General features: G+C 38.2%; 3 protein-coding genes across 11 annotated transcripts; 1 reads left to right on the top strand and 2 right to left on the bottom strand.

Moving 5' to 3' along the window:
- Window positions 1-1,622: 1,622 nt before the first annotated feature.
- On the bottom strand, window positions 1,623-10,200 carry LOC103831023 (DNA polymerase zeta catalytic subunit). Of its 5 annotated transcripts, none has more exons than XM_018653273.2 (22): window positions 9,755-10,200; window positions 9,562-9,644; window positions 9,381-9,438; window positions 9,260-9,309; window positions 9,058-9,170; window positions 8,927-8,969; window positions 8,742-8,810; window positions 8,420-8,563; window positions 8,163-8,337; window positions 7,997-8,088; window positions 6,434-7,913; window positions 6,112-6,306; window positions 5,643-5,956; window positions 5,109-5,251; window positions 4,448-5,012; window positions 4,237-4,383; window positions 3,890-4,162; window positions 3,656-3,763; window positions 3,317-3,522; window positions 2,940-3,243; window positions 2,233-2,847; window positions 1,623-2,163 (listed from the first exon to the last, which is right to left on the bottom strand). In XM_018653273.2, the coding sequence occupies exons 1-22, from the start codon at window positions 9,864-9,866 to the stop codon at window positions 1,990-1,992; spliced, it is 5,463 nt and encodes a 1,820-aa protein (XP_018508789.1). In that variant the 5' UTR covers window positions 9,867-10,200; the 3' UTR covers window positions 1,623-1,989. The 5 variants fall into 5 exon arrangements, with proteins under 5 accessions (XP_018508789.1, XP_009105114.1, XP_033132121.1 ...); XM_009106866.3 differs by having other exon boundaries at window positions 8,163-8,334; XM_033276230.1 differs by lacking the exons at window positions 9,562-9,644; window positions 9,755-10,200 and having other exon boundaries at window positions 8,807-8,810; window positions 9,381-9,441.
- Window positions 10,201-13,852: 3,652 nt separating this feature from the next.
- On the bottom strand, window positions 13,853-18,426 carry LOC108869165. Of its 4 annotated transcripts, XM_033276249.1 has the most exons (9): window positions 17,336-18,426; window positions 16,984-17,222; window positions 16,798-16,895; window positions 16,598-16,717; window positions 15,601-15,881; window positions 15,164-15,527; window positions 14,819-15,051; window positions 14,572-14,731; window positions 13,883-14,476 (listed from the first exon to the last, which is right to left on the bottom strand). In XM_033276249.1, the coding sequence occupies exons 4-7, from the start codon at window positions 16,605-16,607 to the stop codon at window positions 15,026-15,028; spliced, it is 681 nt and encodes a 226-aa protein (XP_033132140.1). In that variant the 5' UTR covers window positions 16,608-16,717; window positions 16,798-16,895; window positions 16,984-17,222; window positions 17,336-18,426; the 3' UTR covers window positions 13,883-14,476; window positions 14,572-14,731; window positions 14,819-15,025. The 4 variants fall into 4 exon arrangements, with proteins under 4 accessions (XP_033132139.1, XP_033132138.1, XP_033132137.1 ...); XM_033276248.1 differs by lacking the exons at window positions 16,598-16,717; window positions 16,798-16,895; window positions 16,984-17,222; window positions 17,336-18,426 and adding an exon at window positions 16,127-16,588 and having other exon boundaries at window positions 13,853-14,476; window positions 14,805-15,051; window positions 15,601-15,925; XM_033276247.1 differs by lacking the exons at window positions 16,598-16,717; window positions 16,798-16,895; window positions 16,984-17,222; window positions 17,336-18,426 and adding an exon at window positions 16,127-16,588 and having other exon boundaries at window positions 13,853-14,476; window positions 14,572-14,738; window positions 15,601-15,925.
- Window positions 18,427-18,670: 244 nt separating this feature from the next.
- Window positions 18,671-22,803, top strand: LOC103831022 (E3 ubiquitin-protein ligase ORTHRUS 2). Of its 2 annotated transcripts, XM_009106865.3 has the most exons (9): window positions 18,676-19,211; window positions 19,797-20,326; window positions 20,476-20,601; window positions 20,892-20,991; window positions 21,073-21,137; window positions 21,213-21,315; window positions 21,446-21,590; window positions 21,721-21,935; window positions 22,318-22,803. In XM_009106865.3, exons 1-9 carry the CDS (start codon window positions 18,753-18,755, stop codon window positions 22,567-22,569), a joined length of 1,995 nt encoding a protein of 664 aa, XP_009105113.1. In that variant the 5' UTR covers window positions 18,676-18,752; the 3' UTR covers window positions 22,570-22,803. The 2 variants fall into 2 exon arrangements, with proteins under 2 accessions (XP_033132136.1, XP_009105113.1); XM_033276245.1 differs by lacking the exons at window positions 21,721-21,935; window positions 22,318-22,803 and having other exon boundaries at window positions 18,671-19,211; window positions 21,407-21,590.
- Window positions 22,804-23,218: the final 415 nt, after the last annotated feature.

Below are 23,218 nucleotides of genomic sequence, written 5' to 3'. Positions count from 1 at the left end.
TTATATGAGATCTTTAGTATAGTGTAAGATGTACCGTCAAATATGAACTTCATAATTTCAACCTACAGTGAGCACCAAAACTATCTTTACATTACTGGACATTATGTCTTTTTATTTCTTATGTTACTCAAAAAATTTCAATGTTACATTGTACATTAATTACTATAGTCGATTTCAGTAATAACAAACCATATCTTTCTCATAAATATTAGGGGTAGACACAACTATCATTTACTTGTTGTGTGTACTTGTTACTTGGTCGGTACTTGATCTGTAAGATCGAATAGTTAGTTTGATCAAATCAAATAGCAAGTAAGCTAGTTAAATTATTTGAAAATACAAAATAAGGTATAAAGTAAACCTAGCTCACGGTCTGACCCACAATCTCCTCACCGCGACCATTTGCATAAACCTCGTCATTGTCGAAAAAAATTGACTATGTGATCATGGCAACCTTGGAAAATCGATTTGGTTTCTTTCAGATCGAGCTGGTTGCCGAAAGTAACCCACATTCTGAATGAGAGCACAATCACTTTCGATCCTGATTTCCCTAGATTCTTGTACTGCGTTTTAGAAGAATTTGAGACAATTCTTTTTGATCTAATCTCTATGTCTGAAGATCAGGCAGTAAGTACTTTTTATAGATAATATTTCTTCATGGAAGCAAACCTGACAACAAATCGTTGATACACATAAATTATGGCCTTTGTTCCATAAATCTTTGATGGTGAGTTTTCTCAAAATTTTGATGGCACATTATTTTCTAGTGAATAATATTTTAATGCTAGTTATAATATATGAAAAAAATTTTGGTGTGCTCTGATATAATTGCTGATACATTTTCATATACCTACACATTCATGTTTTAGATTAAGTTTGATTAGAGTACATTGGTTTTGTGGATATAGATTTTCAAATAAAACTAAAATTTATCTCAGTTTGGTTTGGATTATAATAAGTTTAACGTTTTAAATTACAACCTAAATTTTCTCTTTTTAATATTTTGTTTATATTTTATTATGTTTTGCTTATATTTTGAGTTTTTGATTATGATTTACTTGTATTTTTGTTATGTTTTGTTTACTTTTGAAAACCATTTTCTTTTTGTAAGCTTACAATAACTATGTATGTAGAGTTTATATAATTAAAAGTGGGAGAGTTTATATAGTTAAAACTGAGTATTTGAAATCTTTTATGACAGCTCTTTCATAACTTGTTTTAAGAAAATAAAAAAAAAATAGAGAAAATGTAAAATTTTGAAGGACACTTGACAACATTTATAACTTTTTAAAGAAAAATATTTTATTATATAAGATGTGCTTACGGAAAATTATTTTAATTTAACCTACGAAGATTTTTTAGTTTAATATGCTTATAAATTCATTTTTATCTCCAATAAATACTCATTTTAGACAAAACAAAAACCCTAACCTACCTAACTACATTAGTTTTTTAGTTTTTTTTTCTTAATTTTAGAATATGAATTTGTGAATCTTGCTTTTCTTTAAAAGTTTCTTTTGTTAATTTATCCATTATAAATTTAGGTATCTTGATACAGATTAATGAATAGATGTTTTAGAGTTTTGTGGTTAAAAAAAACAAAAAAAAAGTTGCACTCGTTATAGATTTCAATATCTGAAGGTTTATTGTCATATTAGTTTCATCCTCTAATTATCAAAGCTCATTACAGTATTGGTTCATATATCTGCAGGTTCGAACCTCTGCTATACAAGTAATAAAAAGCATTGGACTTCTATAAACATACACTATAATTGTTCTGCCTAAAAAAGAAAGAAATTCATTTTTTAGAAAAGATTTGCTTATATACTCGGGACTTACACAACAACACAGAGATCTACATTACACAGAGATTTACGTTGCTCACTGTACTCCTATCTTTACATCCATGTCCACAAGTCCTTGACGAAAATACTTCGATCGATCACAACATATAATACATAAGCAATCAACTTTCGAGGTGACAAGAGGTCAAAACCACTCAGCCATGCATTTAGGGTAAAGCTCACTCTCAGTAGCAATGGAGGAGAGGCCACGAAGCTCCTTCTGAACTTTCCGTCTCTCGTAAAAGACTGAACACGCTAGGGAATTGCATTTCACTCCGCACTGCACCACCCAGTCTCCCCCACCACAGTGTCTACATATCTGTAAATACGATAATCAATTAAAAAAAAAACAAGTCATCTACAGAGATTCACTAAGCTCTCAACTTACCGTGGCTAAGTGTTGCATCTCTCTCTCCAATTTCGAAGTCTTCCAAACAATAGTTGCAGCAGCACCACCATTGTTTAGGCACCGGTTGCATAACTGAGCAGAGTCCTGAACAACTTCCCCACACAAAAGGCAATGTTTCGAGAGATAAAAATAATCAATCCTAGCTTTGTGCGAGTTTCTAGAGTTCAAGGGACGTTGTCCAAGGGAGCTTCTGGTGGGACGTGGCATCTCCAAAAACCACTGGTTCAAATCCACACCCACAAGTCCAAAGACTCTTTGCAAAGCTGGTATAATCTGTTTGTTGATGTAGTACAAATCATTCAACCGGTAAGGCGAATCTATGTCCAAAAGAACCAGCGGGTCCACCACCATATCGACAAGTCTAGCTCCTGGCTCCCCATGGATCACAACATAAGGTACTCGTTCGGCGTACCGTGGCTCTGTCCGAGGGTCTGCTCTCATTGCTTTGGTTGCCACAATAGCTGCTGGGGGAAGGAGTGAAGAGTCTCTTGTGCTATAAGTCCCCAACCGAACTTCTTTCGCAAAGACAAAATCTTGAAGAGACACTCTCCCTTGTAGTATCCGTTTCCACTGTCTATACAAGTAGGACTTAACCTGCAGAATCAAAATAGAAAAGCAGATGTAAGCAAGCCACTTCAGTTGTCAGCTGATAATTTAAGAAGAGGGGAAGAAATCAAATTTTGTACCATAGAGATGTTCTTCTTTTCAAAGAAGAGTCGCAATGACTGCTCCATAGTTTTTGCAACAGCTTCACATGTGTCTCTTCGAACGGTTTCAATACCTTTTGCATCAAACGTAGGCTTGTCCTGATCGGGACTTTCGTAACTGTACCCAACATAGCGCTTCTTCGTGAGAAGGAAACAAGGTTGATAGACTTTCTCCATCTTTAGAGTGACTGGGTATGGATTCATTTCGGTGATTCCAGATGCAATCTCTTGTCCGATTTCAAAAGCTTCTTTGACAGTTCGTCCTTTGAGGAGAACAAACATACTAACACAAGTAATTAAACACGCATGAGGCCACACGGAAGAAGCAAATAAAGAAACTGTGATATGGAAATTACCTATCTGTGTCGCCATATACAACTCTAGCGTTCCAATTCTCATTGGCATTGACGAAGGAAATAGCCTTCTCAAGTGTGCTGCGACCACACTGGACGATACTATCTGCCAGCTCCGCACAAGGCATTCGACCACTGAAGCCAGCAGCTGTATAGCCATATGTCACATTTGCTATCAGCTTTAAAGCAAGCTGTCTCGCATTAAATATCTGAAAGAAGACACCAAATACCATCAAAATTGCAAAATTTATTTTAGAAAAACTGCAGAAAACGTTTGTAGATGAAATCAGAATCACTAGTCATAATATTAAGTACGGAGCCTGATCAAGATAATAACCATACCCGACCAAGAACTGCTTCTGAAGGAGTCAATTTTTTCATTGCTTTTTTCACCATTATTCTTGTAGATAGAATTTCCTCCAGCAGCCTTGGTAATATTCCTCTGCGCACCTACATGTAAGAAGAGGAGGTGATTGTTATGCTTAAGCTAATCAAGAAAAGGATGCTTTAGGGAATTGAATATGATGACTTTAGTTTCAAGATTTAATTTGCTCAAGAAAAAGCGATTCACATTACCTCTGGTGGCTCGTACATAACACCGTTTGGGGTCTGCAGGATCTGATTAAAATCCTGAAGAACATCAAGGTCTAGAGAGTATGAGCTGACCCCAAGGGTGTTCATCTTCAAATGTGCAAGTTTTCCGAGGCATGTACAAAAGCACAGGTTATACGCTATAATCATAGAAGGGTAAAGTGATTGAAAGTCCAACACAATAACAGGATCATCGTAGAAGGCAGATTCTGGTTCCATCACAAGAGGTACGCACTGCATAGCTGGCTGAGAAGCAACCTACATAATCACATGATTTAGTTAGGAGAATCTAACTCTACACAAATAACTTGGAAGCAGCGGATAAAACGAACCTGTTGGTTTCCTGGAGAAATAGCAAGATAGTTTTGTGTATGTGCTAATCTCAGAAGCATGGATTCAACTCTGTACTGGGAACCTCGTGAGAGAACTGAGAAAAAGTCGATGCCAAAAACACGAGCAAGCTCTGAGGTGCGATTTATCTGCAAAAGATGATTTAGTATGATACAACTTTGCATATAAATCAAGTTGCATAATGTTACATACCATGTCTAGTTGGCTCATTATCTCAAGGGTCAAATTTGCTCTGCGTATCACATACTCTATGCATCGGTATCTTGCACCTGCAGGACCGCTTGAGAACCACTGTGTCAATACTTCATACGGGATCGACGGAATCTTCCGCCTCAAAACAGCTTCAGAAACAGCTTCGATAGTGTACATGTTGAGTTTCACTTCCCCACGGATCAAACGCCACGCGTTGAGAACAATTCTACCTCCAACATGAACGCCACTAGCATGTGTGCGGCCCCACTCGTCCTCAATCACCACTTCTTCCACTTGATCAGGACCGGCTACCAACGGATCTGGCTGCAGACTATTATCTGAATCATTTTTCGTGGTTGGAGATGGTGTCCTGGATATGTTATTGAGGAATCTTATACCAAGCTGTGCAGCCCTTTCAGCTAGAAAACCAAGGGATCCACCCTGTATATCCCAGCCCACAAAAATGTCCGGATCCCATTTACATACAGTCTCAATAAAATAACTGAAAAGTTGCCTCTCTTCAAGAAAGACACGCAACTTGCATCCAGATAGGCCATCAACATTTCTGTAGTGAGATTACAATAGCAAGATGGAAAAAAACATATTAGAGAAGGAAATGACTAAAAGCAAGAATATTTCAGCTGCAAAATAAGTAGTTTACCTCTGAGAAATGATATCTGGACTAAACAAAAGTACGAACACTTCAGCTGCAAAACTATCATCATTCTGCACGACAAGAGCTATGACATTGACAGAGTCAAATCGTGGATCAGGTCGAAGGTCCCCTCTAGACTCTGCATGAACCTGTAAGTTTAAAGATATTGACATATATCAACGAACCCTTTCCCAGAAAACATCATCTTAAAGTAAGGGCATTCATTTTCGCCACATAGAGCATTTTAATAACAGCAGTAACATAATAGAATAGGCGTTTTCACTCAACTCTTAAGAAATGAGCAACATACATCATAATTATTGTACTAAGACAAACTAGTTAACGAACTGCACGTTTTTGACTTTCTAAGTCCAAGTATCCTCAAGCATTGAACAAATGATTATTACTAAACTGTAAGATCATCACAATGTAAACAGAACATCATGTTGCTCGCTATGAGGGTTTCATATATACAATTCAAAATGTCCATGACTAATTATGTGTGTAGCTTCACAAAAAAAGAGGATTAAGTTAAAGCACCTCTATACTCAGCACTGTAAGCTGTTGCCCAGCGCCCATGCTCGCAGGATCTCGGAATCCAATTTGACTTAAGGGAGTGGCCCCTGATTTCCCATCAGGACCTGAGAGCTGAGACATCTCTTGTGAAACCGTGGTCTGCAAATTAAGGTTAGGACTCTTTCCTTTGCTTTTCAGATCTATCTCAGACTCCGTATAAGCATTTGATTCTGAATTCACAAAAACGTTATCATGCTGCTCCACGTGCTCAGACACAGACATTACATGATCATCTCCTAACGGTTGTTTTTCTGAAACAATATTAGAGTCCACTGGACCTGGAAATTTCAAAAAAGTTCAAAACACAAAACATCATTTTCACTTGCTTTTACAACATCCAACACAGTAACTATTATCTTAATCAGGAACAGTGGCAAATGGGCTTTAAGCAATGTATATTGAACGTTTTAGAGGATGTAACTCTACACAATACCTTTGTTATTCGATATCCATTGTGAAACAGAATCCAAAGGAGGGGGTGAAAAGGCAGGGGTCAGTAGGTAAAGGTTTGAGCCGTCATTCAGATGATGCATGGGAATACCAAGGGAAGCTCCTTTGGAAAGGTGTTTCTTTTCGTTGACTTCAGTGTCCTCCTTGGAAAAAAATGGGATCTCTTTGGAACTCCCCTCTTCCAAGAGAAGAAACAACAAGATATCAGAAGTAACATAAGATAAAGAGAAGACCTAACTTCAAATTTCTAAATTTGTAAGTAGCACAAACTAGAACTAGAACCAGAACAAGATGAGTAAAAGTACCATATCCATCACGTGAAGAATCCTGCAGTCCAGCACTTAGGCAATCGAGTGAAGGAGGCTTCTTGCTTAAGGTTAGGCATATTAATCTTCCTGTCTCAACAGCTACATTGGCAGTTAACTCTTGCTCATCCCCAGATTTTTGGACATTATTTATATCATTCCCCACAAGTTTATTGCTAGACACCAATATTCCTGATTCCACAGTTTGTGATTCTTTACAAAGTGGAGCACTGGCAGATGAAAATTTCCTCCACGCTTCATCACTGTCTTCAGCTGCTGTCTCTTTAGCCGAACATCTATCAGCAGAATGAAGTTCAGATGACTGAGTGGATATATTAAACTCACAATTTCCTGCATCACTAACTTCTGCAGAAAGAGTAGCATTGCACTCCTTTTTCTTCCCATCCCCAGAGTCTCGAGTCACTGTAGTCAGTGGTAGAACCTTTTTAAACTTCTTATGTTGTGAACCAGGCGAGTCCCCAAGGGCTAATCGTTTTTTCCTCATCAAGTCCCGCAGCGAATATCCAGCCAAAACGCTTCCGTCAATCGTGTTACAAACATCCGCTTGATGTTCTTTGACTGGAACATCAAAATTGTCCTTCATCTCATTCGTGGCGTCGGAACTAATCTTTGGTAAACCAAGCTTATCGCTAGCATTTGTACTGTCAAAGTCCTTCTGAAGATTTTTAGTCAAGGATAAAGGTAAAGGCCCCCATACAGACTTGATAGACTTGCTACTCCTAGAGACGTTCGTATGTAACTCACTCTTTCTGTATCGCTGGAATGAATTTTCGTATGATGCATCTGAAGTTGAGATATTGGGAACATCACTAGAGACTTCCGTGTCAATAGATTGTTTGTCTAATGAAGGTACAGGTTTCGTCGAACTCCCCAAGTCAATTTGATCCTCCTGAGAATCAAGAATGTCTTGACATTCCTTTTGGGATTGGCTCAGATAATCTGTACTAGCCATTTCAAGAACCTTGTTCATAGACGCTAAAGGAACCAGAGGGCTAAGGATTGTTTCCCGAAGAATTTCATCATCGGAGTTTATGTCCTCTGCAGCCTGGGATGAGGCAAACCACTTAAAGAGACCCAACGCTTCAGCATCTTGTATTTCAGCATGTATATCTATGTCCGTGGGTGTTTTCATATACACATCATTTTCCAGTGATGCTTCTCCACTCTCATCAAGTGGAGAAAGCTTTTCTGATGCAGGAATCTCACTCCGTGTACCAACCATATGGCTCAAAGCTTGTGGATCCGTAGTTTCAGGTTTGGCATGCATCTCTGAAACGTCTGAAGACACTGCAGCAGGCTTCGTATCAGGCGAAGGCATGCCAACTTCGTGATACATTTCTTTTAGCATATTCTCAAACCCAATATAATGTGACATAGTCTTAAGCACATCAGCTGCAGAGGGTTTGCCAGGATCAGGATGTATAGGTGCATCATACACGCCAGTCCTTTCATACTCCTCCTGAGAAAACAGTGACAAGGTTGGGTCATGGAAGTACCAAAACAATAACTTCAAAGTATAAAGCTAAGAAAGTTAGGATGAACCTCCCAAATTGCCACAAGTGACTGAACCATCTTAGTATCTGACTGTGCTTGTGAGAGGGAGTTGTACATTTTAAACTGTTGATTGAGAATATCTACAAGATAAGAAGCTAGTTCAAAGGGTCGCTCTTCGTAAACAAAAACAATTCTACTTCGTTTCAGGAATTACCAGTAATAGTAGCATCTCCCTCAAGTTCACAGAGACTCTGGCGTCTGTATTGGTGACTATTCTGGCTCAACGGTGTATCAGATTCTTCAGAGAGATTCCACATCCATTGACCTGGGATTGTTGACAAGCTCCAAACAGGGAAACTGACGTTTGCAGCAGCACTAGAATCTGCCTGCTACATTGTTTCAGTATTGTGAATTAAAAGAAGATAGTAACTAATCAAACAGTTGCCAAGCTTCAAGTATTTGAAGATCTACCATTGTACTAGCCAGTTCGTCAATCCCTTGTCCCACACAATCATCCAAATCAAATTTCCTTGGACGGAAATGGTGAGGCACTGGGCTACGGAACTTCATCTTTGATATATGCACATGACCCATTCCATACAAGTTATAGTCAACCTATATAAGTAAACCAAAGAAACTTCAGTAGTGGACTTTCAGGCACCAGTCCTAAGCTGTCGAGAAAGTAACTAGAGTATTATCAATCTGGAAGCTAAGTTCATAATTGCTAAACTAAGCAGAATACCAATTCGTCTAAACGATGCCGTCTGAATAATACGTAACAACTAAAAATTACCAGAAACTGGAGAATAAAAGGAATATGAGACTCGTACGGTTGCAAACTTCTACCAAGAACAGCACCTGCCTAGAGAGAGAGGAGACAAAAAAAATCGTTATCAGTATACTATTTTCACCGAGTTCTGAGCAATATACATAAAGGTATATAATAAGAGTGGAGTAGAATCATCAAAATATTCATACCAGAAGAAGACTGGCAGCACGAGACACATCTTGTGGATGGTAGCTATTATACTGTCAAGGTGAACAAACAAGAAACTACCAAAGAAAAGGGTACTGCGTCAAAAGTAAATATACAAACTTACAAAGGATACAGATAAATCTTCACAAACGCCTCCTCTGTTGAGTGGTACCCATAAAACTTCTTAGCTCTAACAATCTCACAATCATGAACATGTTGCCTTTTTGAAGCAGCACTGCCCTTAAGCTACAAGTCCATATCAAGTAGAGAGATACATAAACGCAGCTCATAGTGTAAGAAACCATGGCTAACTTGATATGTTAAAAAACACACACCTTTAGAGCCTTCTCCAACTCAAGTGATACAGCAGGTATGATTCCATCAACTAAAGCAGAGAAAGAAAAAAACATGAAACATGTTATTGGTTGCTTCAACTAGTCGATAGAGTCATCATACCTCCGTTATGCTGATCAAGTGGAATATCCGAGCATGGGATATAGAGATATGGTAATGCCTGCAAGAGAAAACAAAGTTTTCTAACTCAAAGGAAGCCACAAATGTAATAAGGATACTGGCATGTGTCACAGGTCCCCAGTTCGAGTTCTAGTGACAGCTGGGGCGAAATGAATAAGCTTACACGATGAATGTGCAGGCAAGTCTTCTGACCAGAAGGTGTGGAACCATAAACCCTTATGACAGGGACTTCCTTTACTTCGCCACCTTCAAATTTCAGCAACAAAAATTGTTTCTTTAACTAGGAGAAGACTTAATCTAAACGAGAATGGTGATGATGTTGGTGAAAAGTGGAAGCTTTTTTTTTTGTTTATTACCTTGGAAGCTGCTGTAGCAAAGATCATAGGCAGGGATGGGAGAAGCCATGTAATAGTCGATCGAAACAATCCTTAAGCTGAAAACATTCGGACCCGACAGAGACTCAGCCATGTCTGCCTTCTGAGACTTTGGTCGGAGCCCTGAAATTGTGATTCCCGCCGGTGGGTTTAGGTCTCCACAGAATCCGAAATTGACAGTTAGCCTAGCGGTTTGGTTCGGTTCGGTAGTGGAGTAACTTAGTGGGCCTGATATGTTAGTGGGTCGATTTGAACTTTGTATGACGGCCCAAAGAGAATTAATCAGAACGTGTTATTTTGATGTTGAATTAACAAAAGGGTATGGATGGTATCAATTGTTTGTCTCTGGATCATTTTTTTTTTTTTCCCGTCAATGTTTTTAATATTGATGAAGAAGGGCCAAGCCCAAATACATGGCCGAAGCCCAAAAGAAACTACTAATCCGAAAGTGAACAATAAAAGCCTACAGGCCAACCAAGAACAATTAATGGGCCTGCGACCCAAACCCGAACCACGAGAAAAAACCCGACGACTTCGGCCGGTACACTCGTCGAGGAGACCGGATACGTGTAGAGATCAGAGCCGTCAGAGCGACACGTATCGCTTCCGTCTCAACTCGATCGTCACCGCTTGGATACATCGCCGGGTCCGCCTCGCCGCAAAACTCGTAACGACGGAGCTCAGAAGACAACAGAGCCTCCGTCAAAACCATCACCTTTCTTCAACGCTTAATCTTCAATCCGGAGAGATGCATCGATCCCATCGAGATCTCATCCGATTAAAGATAGCCGACAACCACTTGAACCGCACAAGCCACCAGAGAGCGTCAATCGTCCTCCGACGAGAGCTCCTCCATCAGATCAAACCCCGACAACACACAAACAAAAATAAAACCCTAAATCGAACCTAGGATACCAAGAGCCGGCGAAAGCCGACAGCACTGGAGCTGTATTAGCCTCCACGCTCCGGGAACTTGAACGGCGCCACAGAGCTAAAGAAGCCTCCACAACCCGTGAACTTTATCGGCGATGTAAGAGCTGTGTAAGCCTCTACAACCCGGATCAAAAACCGCTGAAATGACGATCTGACTGTCTTCTCTCCTCGCCGCGAATCCAGAGGAAGAAGAGTTGCAGAGAACCGAAGACTTCCGGAAGCAAAACCCTAACCCAGATCCGCGCGCATGTCGGAGGGAGTCGTCAGATCGGACTACACTCTCGAAGACTTGAACGGAACAACAAAGAAGAGGGCCATCGGCGCCGGTACGCTCGGACGCGCCACCGGACGCCATGGCGGACTTCAACTCTTACTCTCTCTCTTTATCGGCGATGTATCTGTTTGCTTAACGTTGTCTCTGGATCATTTCAACGAGTAAAAATCTCATATACTCTTAATGAGTCAAAAAGTGATCTGAGGTACTCTTACGAAATCTGACATACTCTCTACTCTTCATGAAATAAGAGATTTCTAATTTTGCCCTTACGTTTTCCCTCCTTAATTGAAAATTTGAATTTTGAATTTTAGGTATCAAATTTACAATTTGAATTTTGAATTTTAGTGAAACTACGAACCAAGTTGAAACAAGTTATACAATTGTCGAATTTTAGGTATCAAATTTAAAATTTGAATTTTAAATTTTAGGGAAAGTTGAACCAAGTTAAACCAAGTTATAACATTGTCAAATTATATTTTGGGTGTACCTATGTCCTAGTTTCACCAAGTTATACCTCAAGACTGGTATAACTAGGTGATAGTTTACCAAGTTGTACCTTCAAAGGTACAACTTGGTAAACTATCACCTAGTTATACAGTTTTACCAAGTTACAAAGTAGTATAATTTGGTAAAACTGTATAACTAGGTTGTAGTTTTACCAAGTTGAACATTTGTCAAAAGGTACAACTTAGTAAGATTATAACCTAGTTATACAGTTTTACCAAGTTACACAATAGTATAACCTGGTAAAATTGTTTTTCTGGGTTTGTAGTTTCACTTCCGTGTTCAACTTTGATATATGCGTTTTTGGATCTTAAAAACCGATAATACCAAAAATCAGACTGAAGTTGATGCGGAGAATAAGCGAAGTAGTAGGTAGAGAAGAAGAAGGAAAATGTGGAGAAGAAAATGAAAAAACAGTTGAGATTCAAAGAAGAACAAAGGAAAAAACAGAAAAATCAGTAGATGAAGAATGAAAGATAGATCTAGATTCAAAGAAGAGCAAAAAATATATAGAGAAAACTAAGATAAAAACGGAGCAATCAGTACATATGAAAATCGAAAATAAAACAAGAGAAACAGAGAGAAAAACAGATTCGAAAAAGAAGAGATTTGAATGAAAGAATGAATAAAAGAGAAGAGAGAAAAAAAAGAGAAAAGAGAAAGAAATAAGATGAAGAATGAAAGATAGATCTAGATCTGTAGAGATAAGGAAGAAAATTAGTTTTAATGGCATAGTCTGTAAATAACTATATTCATTAATGATACTAGAGCTTTTCCCGGGCTACGCCCGGGTTTATTTTCGTTAATTTTAAAATAGTATGTTAGTATATTTAAAGATATAGTATATACTGGAAACTATAATAAATCTAAATTACTAAAATAAAAATTTAATTATTAGAATGCAAACAAAAATAATTATAAAATATATATTATATTATCACAGTAGAAAAACAGGTTAAAATCTCAATCATTTTAAATTTTGATTTCGTAACTCCTTTGTTCATTATATCTTTCTGATTCGTATTGTATAATTAGTGGCTAAAAGTTTAAGTTCTTACCAAGAAAACTAAACTTTCTAGAAGTATGCATGAAAAATAAAATGGGGTTGCTGAAATTTTCTTCCAAATTCAAAAAAGTTAGATACAGTAAATATTTTCTTTTGTAAATACCTTGATAACAGGTAAAAAGATAACTTCTTATTGAGTATTTTTTTGAAATTTCATAAATGTTGAAAAAATATAATAGTTTTCGAAGGTGATTGGTAAGTACTCTGAATGCTTTCCACACTTTTTCACAACTAATCTAATTTACCAATCATGCTTTAAAAAAATAATTTAAAGGTACAATTCCAAAGTTAAACTGAAAATAGATTGGCTATGAAAATCATTTTTTAAGAACTTATATTTAGTGCTTTGAAAGTTATTGATATAAATATACATCAATAGATTGTACAGCTACAACATATTTTTTTACAAATTTACAGCTTATATTTTAAAGCAAATAATTAAGTTTGCAGCTACAAAGACTAATTATCTCCACTAAATATTATTTTCCTTTTGTCGTTCTCTGCTAAATATTATCTTTTAAAATATTATTCGCTTTCATGAGATTCATGTTTTTCATCATCGATTTCCAAGAACAAAGATAGAAGATATTATAGATATAGATATTAGATACGTGAATTCTCCTATTGACTCCCATTAAGGGAAAAAATACATGTTACATTCGAAATAGTCTATTTACATATAAATCAAAGATTATTTTGTTAAAAATAATAATTAAGATCTGGGTTGTGATTTTGCATCCAGTTAAATAGTTATGAACTTTTTATTGAAATAATTCAAAAATTAACGCCCAAATTACATATTTATGTTATTAAATTAAAGGAATTCTAATTTTACCATAATATTTGATATATTTTCTAAATTTATTTTAAAAAATAACAATTTGCATAAATACCTTAAATCTGTGATGGAAATAAGACTAATTTTCTTAAATCATTTATAAATGTTTAAGAATCATTTATAAAACATTAGTGCATAAACTCAACCTCTCCTCTAAATACTAAATAATTACTATACTGTAAATTCAAATTCTATAATATTTGTGTTTGAAATAATATTAAAAACAGTATCTAAAGTATGGTATTTTAAGCAGTTGCTCATTAAATTTGGATATCCTTTTCTATTGTGTTTTTCATTTTTAATTAAAATTCTTAAAATCCTTTGTACATATATCGTTTACAAATTTTGTCAGAATATTTACAAAAACTTCCTGGTTTTGTTAGCTCTAAGTTTTGAACATAATTTTTCCCCGTCAGCATAGAATTTGTATTATTATAAAATATTCATAATTCTGAAATATAATGAGTAACTCACATTTTGGCACTAAAGATGGGAAATGTAATTTGGCCCTCTTATCTTGACATACTATACAGAATCAAAGCTTCTCTGTTCTATTTTTTAATCCTATACAAAGCAAGAATCATTTTCAACATCTATATGTTTTCATTTTGTTTCATACTATACAGAATCAAAGCTTCTCTGTTCTATTTTTTAATCCTATACAAAGCAAGAATCTTTTTCAATGTCTATATGAATCCTCTTTCCATCTCTCTCTTTCTCTGTTTCATCAGTCAGTGGACACTGCACCAAAACAAAGGCTAAGGTTTGGTCTGGAAGAGAACTGTACCATAAGTAGAAACTCTGTATACAGTTACATTCCAATCCATGTAGTCTACTCCATCCCCCGATTGCAAAACGTAGCCCGTCGTTATCTGGATATCGCTGGTCAATGGCATTGCAGATGTCTCTTATGGTTTGGTTTGATCTAAAAAATAGCTCCAGCGCTGTCCCAATCCCATCTGCCAATCTGATAGATATCATAATAGTACTTGGCGCAGTTTGTGTCTCCACAGTTGTCCTCCTGTCTCGGTTAGCAAAAGGATCAAGGACTGTTTCCGCGCTTGAACCTTCCTATACAGCCTTATCCTATAAAGTGAAGTCAACAAAATATTCAGAAGTGAAAATAGAAAAGCAAACACCTTATGTAAAGCTAAGACCAGAGGAAGAGAAGGGTTACATACATCCACTTGAGATGACACCATGCCAGGAATAGCCACTGTAAAGTCTCCTTCACCACCCTCTTCAAGTGACTTTTGTGTCTCCGTGGGGCCACTTGAAACATATGAATCATCAAACTGTGATTGTGAAGGTAATGATCCCATCGATGGAAGAGGCGGATCTCTGTTCTCTATCAAACCCATATTAGTGATCCTGAAAGAAAAGGAGAAAGAGATATAATACTCTAGAAACCAACCTTCAGTGGTTTACCTAGAAGAGCTCCCGGTTTCAAATTCTTATGAATCCTCCTGAACTGGCGTTGTTTTATCCTCTTCCACGAGACAGGAGAAGGCTTGGTCTATATTCCAATTGCTGGCTGCAAGGTAAATGGTTGCAACATCTCGAGTAACTACTCAATCAGCCGCATCGACGAATATATCAATGAATTCATCTTGTTTCAGCGAATTCAGCAGCTCCCTAGTTTGTGTAGGACTTGAACTTTCCTGAAATGCAAGCAGTGTATGCATCAACATTGAGTTCCATTCTCGGCAACTCAAAGAAAGAGCAGCAAGAGACAATAGGTTGTTTGCTAAGTTTATGTTTAGCTTGATGAACCATGTGATGGCAGGTGCTGCTGTCTCTGTGGTTCAGGGTTTCGAGCAGCACGCGGTGGAGGTGGTGGACCAAGAGAGGTTCTTCTAGGCGACCTGGATCTGCTCCTGTGAGAGGCAGAAGAAGTTTTAGCCTCGCCTTCCTCTCTAACCTTGTGAACAGCATCCAAACCTTTCCTTAAGATTAATCTGTCCTTCCCACTGACGATAATGAACTTGTCATCCATTTTGATCTTGCAGCCGGTCTCGCTCTCAATCCTTTCCACAACTTTCTCAGTAAACAAATCTCTAACGTTCTTGTCCCTAGCTGGTACCCTCTCAAGGAACTCCTGAGACTTTCTGTTGGCACCAAGAGTCGATGGACATCCCTAAATAAGAAACAACAATCAGTAACGAAGTATACAGACTACAAAGAAGTAAGTAACTTCAGAGGATAGTTACCTGTGTGAAATGACCAGACTCTCCACATATCTTACAGATCATTTCCTCTTCTTTCCTCTTCTTCCTGTTCCTCTCAGTGGCTTTGGACTTAGCCTCCCAAACCTTAGCCTCTCGGCTGATGAAATCAGTTGGTACGGAGTTGGGGTCAGGGAGCTCCTGCTGCTCTTCTTCTTCATCACATTTATCTTCAGGAAGTTTAGGTTTTTCTTGGACATTGGTGGTTACAGTAACTTGAGGACTTGTGTACTCCTTGTAGATTTCACTAAAGTCGTCATAAATATCTGGGTTCATAAATATCTGGGTCTTCTGACCTTGTGCTTTCCATCTGAATACAAACAAAATCAAAACTCTCTCTCACTTTCAATTTCAATTTCCAAACACATCCAATAAGAACTAAGTTCATCGATCACAAATACGATTTGTACATAGCTCAATGCAAATCATATACACAGAATCAAAGAGCGGCTAAGAAAGCGAATGGGAAGAGTGAATCTAGATTTCTTGGAGTAAGGTTTCTATCGTTTACCTTTCGAAGCGCGAATCAATCAGTGGCAACCGCGTTTCTCGTGAAGGTGACTCTGTGCTTGAATCTTGGTCAACAGCCATACCACAAAAAAAAATTGATCATATAAAAGACAGAACAAAACACTATCAGAAGACAAAAGCACCCTAAATCAAGAACACACAAAGACACGTTAAACCATAAATCAAGAACAGAAAGATATGTTAAACCGTAAATGAAGAAATGATGACCTAGCAGAAGGAGGGCTCCCGATTCTGACATTCGTCGAGGTATTACGAAACGGCGGCACTTTACTCAAGACGTCATGCATCGTATCGGCCGATCCTTCATTCCCTGAGAACCCGTGCAGATACCACGGCTCAGTATGACTACCGTCGTGTGATAATGGCACCGGCTTCGACTTCTTCTCAGGTGTATCATACCCGTGCAGATTCCTTGTTGTCGCTGAGGTACTTTGTTGCGTCCGCCATAGACGACGATCCATGATAGTCCCTCGGGGTTGAAGATTCCCAGGAGAAGATTCATGTTCTTCTTGAAAATGTTCATCAACTTGTCTGGCATGATTGTCGAGCTTTCATATGTTATCTCAACACTCTACAAACACACACAAACACAAATCCATCAAAAAAAACATAAAAACGCCGACATGATTATATTGTAACGTACTAACGTACCGATTTGGATATTATCTTGAAGTTGGCGATGATTCTAAACTCGCCGTCGTGCAGATTCAGTCCACGGACATCGAATTTCAACACATGGACCGTTTTGCCTTTTGTTAAAGAAAAATAAAAAAAGATTAAATTAAAACGTCATCATTACCAGGAAGAGCTATCTGAATCCGCTTTTTGATTTATTACCAGAGCAATGTCGATCTGTTGAAGAAGATCTCCGAGAGAGACGAAGTCTCGAAGACCCAACTTGGTTCTTTTGGAGCCCAACACAGTGATTGTACTGTAAATGAGTTTCCAGCAACCTCCGATCTTGTCTAACTCTCCGGTCAGCTCCGGCGTCGGATTCCGACACTCTAATAGCTTCACCAGACGCTCGATCTCTGCTTTTTTATCCGATTTAACTCCGAAAACTCCTCTATTGATCCCTTTTATCATCCCCAAAAACATTGAAATCAAACTCTTAACCTTTTGCACCACACTATGATTCAAACCGGAGAAAGTACAGTTTTTTTTTTTAATTGATTGAATCTAAACTCACCTTCGAGAGCTTCGTAGAGCTCTTCTTTAATCTGGGAAACTGTAATATCTTCTTCTTCTTCGTCTACTTCTTGTTGATTTTGATAAATTAGGGTTGGTTCTTGGCGGAAAGGGAACTTCAGCGAGTCACGGGCTTCCCGTACTTTTCGATTCTGAAATTATCGGGCCTGTAGAATGCGAGGCCCAAATGACACGTACGGAGTGTCTGACGTGGCGGATATCTAATTCTCTATTGGTTGATTTTTTATGCTGACGTGGACATGCTCAATGGAGCTCATATATCCCTTTTAATATAGTATAGATATTGAGTTTTTAGTCAGATTTCAAATTAAAAATAAATAAAAATAAAATGAATTTTAGATGGAGAGTATCTGAGCTCTTTTTTTTCCACAGAGAAGTACCTGAGCATTTAATTTCATTTCAACCGCTGTGTTGCCTTTTGGTAAGGTAAATCGTTTACATAATCTTCTTTTGTGGAAAGTGGAAACTTCTCTTGTCAAGAGAGTCTTTCTTAAACTACCATACATAGAAGCATTTATGAAACGATAATTATTCAGAACAGCACCACTTTTATATACTAACAAACATTATACATTTTTAGGTACTTGAAATATCCAAATTTCATTTGTATTCGAGATCTGATATTTGCAATAACTCTAATGTTTGTAGACTAACGAGTTGATAAAGATCATAGGCCATGAAATAGCACAGTGTCCGTTTACTAATTTAAAACCCAAAAGCTGATAAAGATCATAAGCCATCATGGAGCTGCATTTAGAAAAACACAGTTGCAGTTGTTTTTTTTAATATTAACAAACATGTAATGTGATTATTTTACTAAATGTTTAATAAGACAAAAGAAGTAGATATATAGAAGGATGGGTGTGTAACTAAAAGTTAAAAGCTTTTTCCAAAACAAAAAAAAACTAAAAGTTAAAAGCTAGACCTAATCTTATCCACCATTTTTCTCATTTTAACATTAGTGACTACTGTGTAGAAAAATATCTTAGAATAAGAATATAAACACTTTTATCATAAAAATATAATCAAACATGTTTCATTAAAAAATATAAAAAATATTTATAAACTAATCTAAATTTAAGGTTTAAGATTATAAGGTGGAAATTTGGATTAAAATAATTATCTTAAAACTATTTTTAATATTTTCTGGGATTCCGAGATAAAATTTTAAAAAAATCGGAAAATTCAAAAAAAAAGGAATAATAACTTTTTTTTATAAATAATATATATTTTAGTTTTGGCGCCTGTTTGAATTTTAAAATATTTTAAAAACCCGCCCCTGCAATTTTCGTCTCTCCCTCTTTAATTACCTCCACTCCTCTCTCTTTCTCTCTCTCCAACCTCGAATCTCGGAAACACCTTCCCCTCTCTCTCTCTCTCTCTCTCTCTCCATCGAAATGGCCCAGCTTCCTTGCGACAACGACGGGGCGTGCCTACGATGCAAGGCCAAGCCTCCCCAGGAAGAAACCCTCACGTGCGGCACGTGCGGCACTCCCTGGCACGCGGCGTGCCTCTCCTCCCCTCCCGAAACCCTAGCTTCCACTCTACAGTGGCACTGCCCCGACTGCTCCGGCGAAATCGACCCTCTCCTCCCCGTTTCCGGAGTCGAATCCGGCGGCGGATCGGACCTGGTAGCGGCGATTCGCGCGATCGAGGCCGACGAGTCTCTGACGGACGCGGATAAGGCTAAGAAGAGGCAGGAGCTGCTCAGCGGCAAATCCGCCGACGATGAGGATGATGAAGAAGAAGAAGACGCGAAGAAGAGCGCGGGTGGGCTCGATGTTGATCTCTTGAAGGCGCTCGGTGAAAACTTGAACTGTTCGTTCTGTATTCAGCTGCCTGAGAGGCCCGTCACGGTTCGCTTTCTCTCAACTCGCCTTAGATCGAGTGTGTATTCTTGGATTCGCTTAGCCGTTTTCGTATCTAGGGTTTTGTTAGTTTTGGTGATTTACTAATTCGAGATTGAAACCTCAACTCCAGCAGTAGGTTTGTTACAATGGCATGGGCTTTTATTGGGCTTACCATTTCTGACTAACTGTGTTTAATAATAAGTTAGTGTTATATATAACAGATTTGGCATCTTAACCATTACGTTGTTGTTTGTGTTACCCTTTCTTTTGATGATTTACTTAGTAGGTAGGTTTTATGGTGGCTAATTTATTGTGTTTGTTAGGCAGCTTTGTTTCTGCAAATGATTGTATATGTGTATTCTGTTTTTGATGGTTTGTTGCAGTTTATGGATGTTTCTTTTTATTTGTTGAAATTTCTTGTTATTGTAAAAGATAAACCATAAAGTTTTGATTTTTTTCGAGTATTTTGAGTGGCGAGACTTTTTAATTAGTATCTTTTTTTCTTTTAGTTTTGTAGATGAGTATTTTTTGAAAAAGTTGAAAACTATGAAGCAGAGCTGATGGATTATCTTTATATGTGTATTTTTACAGACACCATGCGGGCACAACTTCTGTTTGAAGTGTTTTGAGAAGTGGATTGGTCAAGGGAAGCGAACCTGTGCTAAATGCCGTAGCCCAATCCCTCCTAAAATGGCAAGCAATCCTAGGATTAACTCCTCCCTCGTGTCTGCCATTCGTCTGGCCAGGGTTTCCAAGAGTGCTGGTGCGGGTACTGGGAAAGTTTTTCATTTTATAAGTAACCAAGACCGACCAGATAAGGCATTTACAACCGAGCGTGCCAAGAAAACCGGGAAGGCAAATGCTGCCAGTGGCAGGATCTACGTGACGATACCGCCTGATCACTTTGGTCCTATTCCTGCTGAAAATGATCCTGTCAGAAATCAAGGTGTCTTAGTTGGAGAAAGCTGGGAGGATAGGTTGGAATGTAGGCAGTGGGGAGCTCATTTCCCGCACGTTGCTGGCATTGCTGGACAGTCCAATTATGGAGCTCAATCCGTGGCACTCTCTGGAGGTTACGAGGACGATGAGGATCATGGAGAATGGTTTTTGTACACAGGAAGGTTTGTTTTTCAGTACTCTCTTTTTTTTGGGTCCATTCGAGTAGTCCTGGTGTACTTCTCTCACGTGTATAGCAGCAGTCAAATTCTTTAATTTACTGATAGACTTGTCCTCTTTTTTTGTCTTGAATATGTGCGAATGTGTCACACAGTGGAGGAAGAGACCTTAGCGGCAACAAAAGGACTAACAAGGATCAATCCTTTGATCAGAAGTTTGAAAAGTCAAACGAAGCTTTAAGAGTTAGTTGCAAAATGGGCTATCCCGTTCGAGTTGTCAGGTTAGTGAAAGTCAATTTCGCTCAACATCTTTACACATTCTTAGTTTTTCTTTTATTTTCCTGTACTAAAAACTGAATCAGTAAGGTGATGTCAAATGCTTTTCCTTGCATTGAATTTGCTTTCTGTAGTTAACAAGAGGTTGTTGGTCCTATAGAGTTAAGCTAAACTTTCTGATGTTATCTTCTGTGTTAACTGGCTGTTCCTTGGATGCACCTTTTAATTCCTTTTTTACCTTCACCAATAAAGTCTGAGCTTTGTGATCCTACTTATTTAATTCCTTTCTTCGTAGGTCTCACAAGGAGAAGCGTTCTGCATATGCCCCTGAGGCAGGAGTGAGATATGATGGGGTTTACAGGATTGAGAAGTGCTGGAGAAAAGTTGGAATACAGGTATGTCTGTGTCTGAGTGATTCACCTAGTCTTTTATGCAGAGCTGGATTCTTTTCCTGACCTATTCTTCTGTTTCCGTAGGGTTCTTTCAAGGTCTGTCGTTACCTATTTGTTAGGTGTGACAATGAGCCTGCTCCATGGACCAGGTTTGATCTACTTCTAGAAAGCGCCTTCTTTATATTTTCAATTTGAGCTTTAACTCTTTGATATAATGCACGCAGTGATGAGCATGGGGATCGTCCAAGACCTTTGCCTAACATTCCAGAGCTTAAGATGGCAACAGAGCTCTTTGAGAGAAAGGAAAGTCCATCATGGAATTTTGATGTAAGTTTCGTCTCTCTTTTATCTTCTCATAGCTTAGTTCCAATACGCCTAGATCAAATTCCCAATTATTAACAGATGGGCTTGTGACCAGATTTCAAATTTTATTACCTACTGATGATTAACTGATCAGGAAGGTGAGGCTTGTTGGAAATGGATGAAGCCTCCACCTGCTAGTTTAAAGGCAGTTAATGTTTTGGATCCTGAGGAGAGGAAGACTATGAAGAGAGCCATAAAGGCGGCACATTCAAATTCCGTGAGAGAAAAACTTCTGAAAGGTTTGAGTCTCTGTCTGGCCTTTGCTTTTATTAATTTTCTGGGAAGAAGTTTATGAATTTGCACCAATTATCAATTTCTTCTGTGGTTTGTGTACACATCTAAACCCTTGTTCTGATTTTCTTGATGCAGAGTTTAGCTGCAAGATCTGCCGTCAAGTAATGACTCTTCCTGTGACAACACCTTGTGCTCATAACTTCTGCAAGGCTTGCTTAGAAGATAAGTTTGCTGGGCAAACTCTAGTGAGAGAAAGAAGCAGAGGTGGGCGGACACTTCGTGCACAGAAGAACGTCATGAACTGCCCATGTTGCCCCACTGACATCTCTGACTTTCTCCAGAACCCTCAGGTGAACATCATCTGTTCTTGCATTGGTCTTATGCAATGAATTTCTTTCTTCCGTATCTTACTTATTTCATACACTTACATGAATACAAGTGCAAGTTGCATTAGTGTTGGTTCATCTTTGCTAGAACTAGATGAAGAATTTGGTTCAGTCGTAAACTAAATGTTTCTTATTACAGTATCTGCCAATATGGCGATTTGCTTGATTAAAAAAATTGGACTAGTAGTGGTAGCAAGATCGTCAGACCACCAGATTATTCATTTTGTAATGTGGTTGTGTAGAAATCTTTATTATACGCTATTTATCGTTACGTCCATACAAATTTGAGAAATAACCTGCCTTGTGAAATTGCCATTGTGTTCTAAACGTAATCATGTGTAAACAGGTTAACAGAGAAGTAATGGAGGTGATAGAGAAGCTGAAGAACAAGGAAGAGGACAAGGCAGAGTCTGAAGAAGTTGAAGACGCAAGTATGGAAGAAAAAGCTGAGTCAGAGTCTGAGGAAAACTGTGAGACTACCGACCCTGAAGAAGAAACTCCAGTAGTGACTGAAGAAGCCGAACAACCGAGGAAGAGGGCCAAGCTTGACATTGACACAGTAGTTCCTGCGACTATGCTGGAATCTGGCATGAAGTAGTGAGGGAGAGGGGCCATTCTAATGTGCTTTTTTTTTTGGATCGAACCATCAGGTAAAATAGAGATGGTTTTTTTTTTGTATCTCGGAACCAATGACGGAAAAAAAACTCTTAGTACGTCTATTGTGGAACGTATGTATTATGATCGGGAAGTGACTTTGAAAGCTTTGTCTTGTTTTTAGCCTTGTTTTCATCTGTTCATGCAATCGAATTAATGAGAGCTTTGTCAGTAACAACTAACAACCGTTATAGGCCATGTCATTTCTCATTTTCCATATCCAATTGGTTGGAGAGCTTTGTTTTTTTTTTTTTTTTTTGGACAAATGAGAGCTTTGTTTAAGCTTCAGAAAATATTCAAGTTTCTCTTGTAACGAGCTATTCTATATATTTAATCACCTGGTGGCTGGTGGGCTTAAGTCAAGTGAGACGTCCAAAAACTGAAGAGACATTCTGCAATGGAACATCATATAATTTGTGCTTTCAGAAGCATGGCTACATGACTAGCATGTGGAATCAGTTCGAAGGTTTTGTCTATATAGGTATTCTGCGACAGGAAGACCACACACGTTGTACTGCTTCAATCTTGTTAGCACAAGATAGTATTATGTATGCTTAATGTTAGGTCAAAGATAAAGTTTATTCACTAGTAGA

The sequence above is a fragment of the Brassica rapa genome, chromosome A07 (assembly GCF_000309985.2).
Source record: "Brassica rapa cultivar Chiifu-401-42 chromosome A07, CAAS_Brap_v3.01, whole genome shotgun sequence".
Classification (NCBI taxonomy): Eukaryota; Viridiplantae; Streptophyta; class Magnoliopsida; order Brassicales; family Brassicaceae; genus Brassica; species Brassica rapa.
Note: the sequence above shows the minus strand (reverse complement) of the source record. Positions and strands in the feature narration are given on the sequence as shown.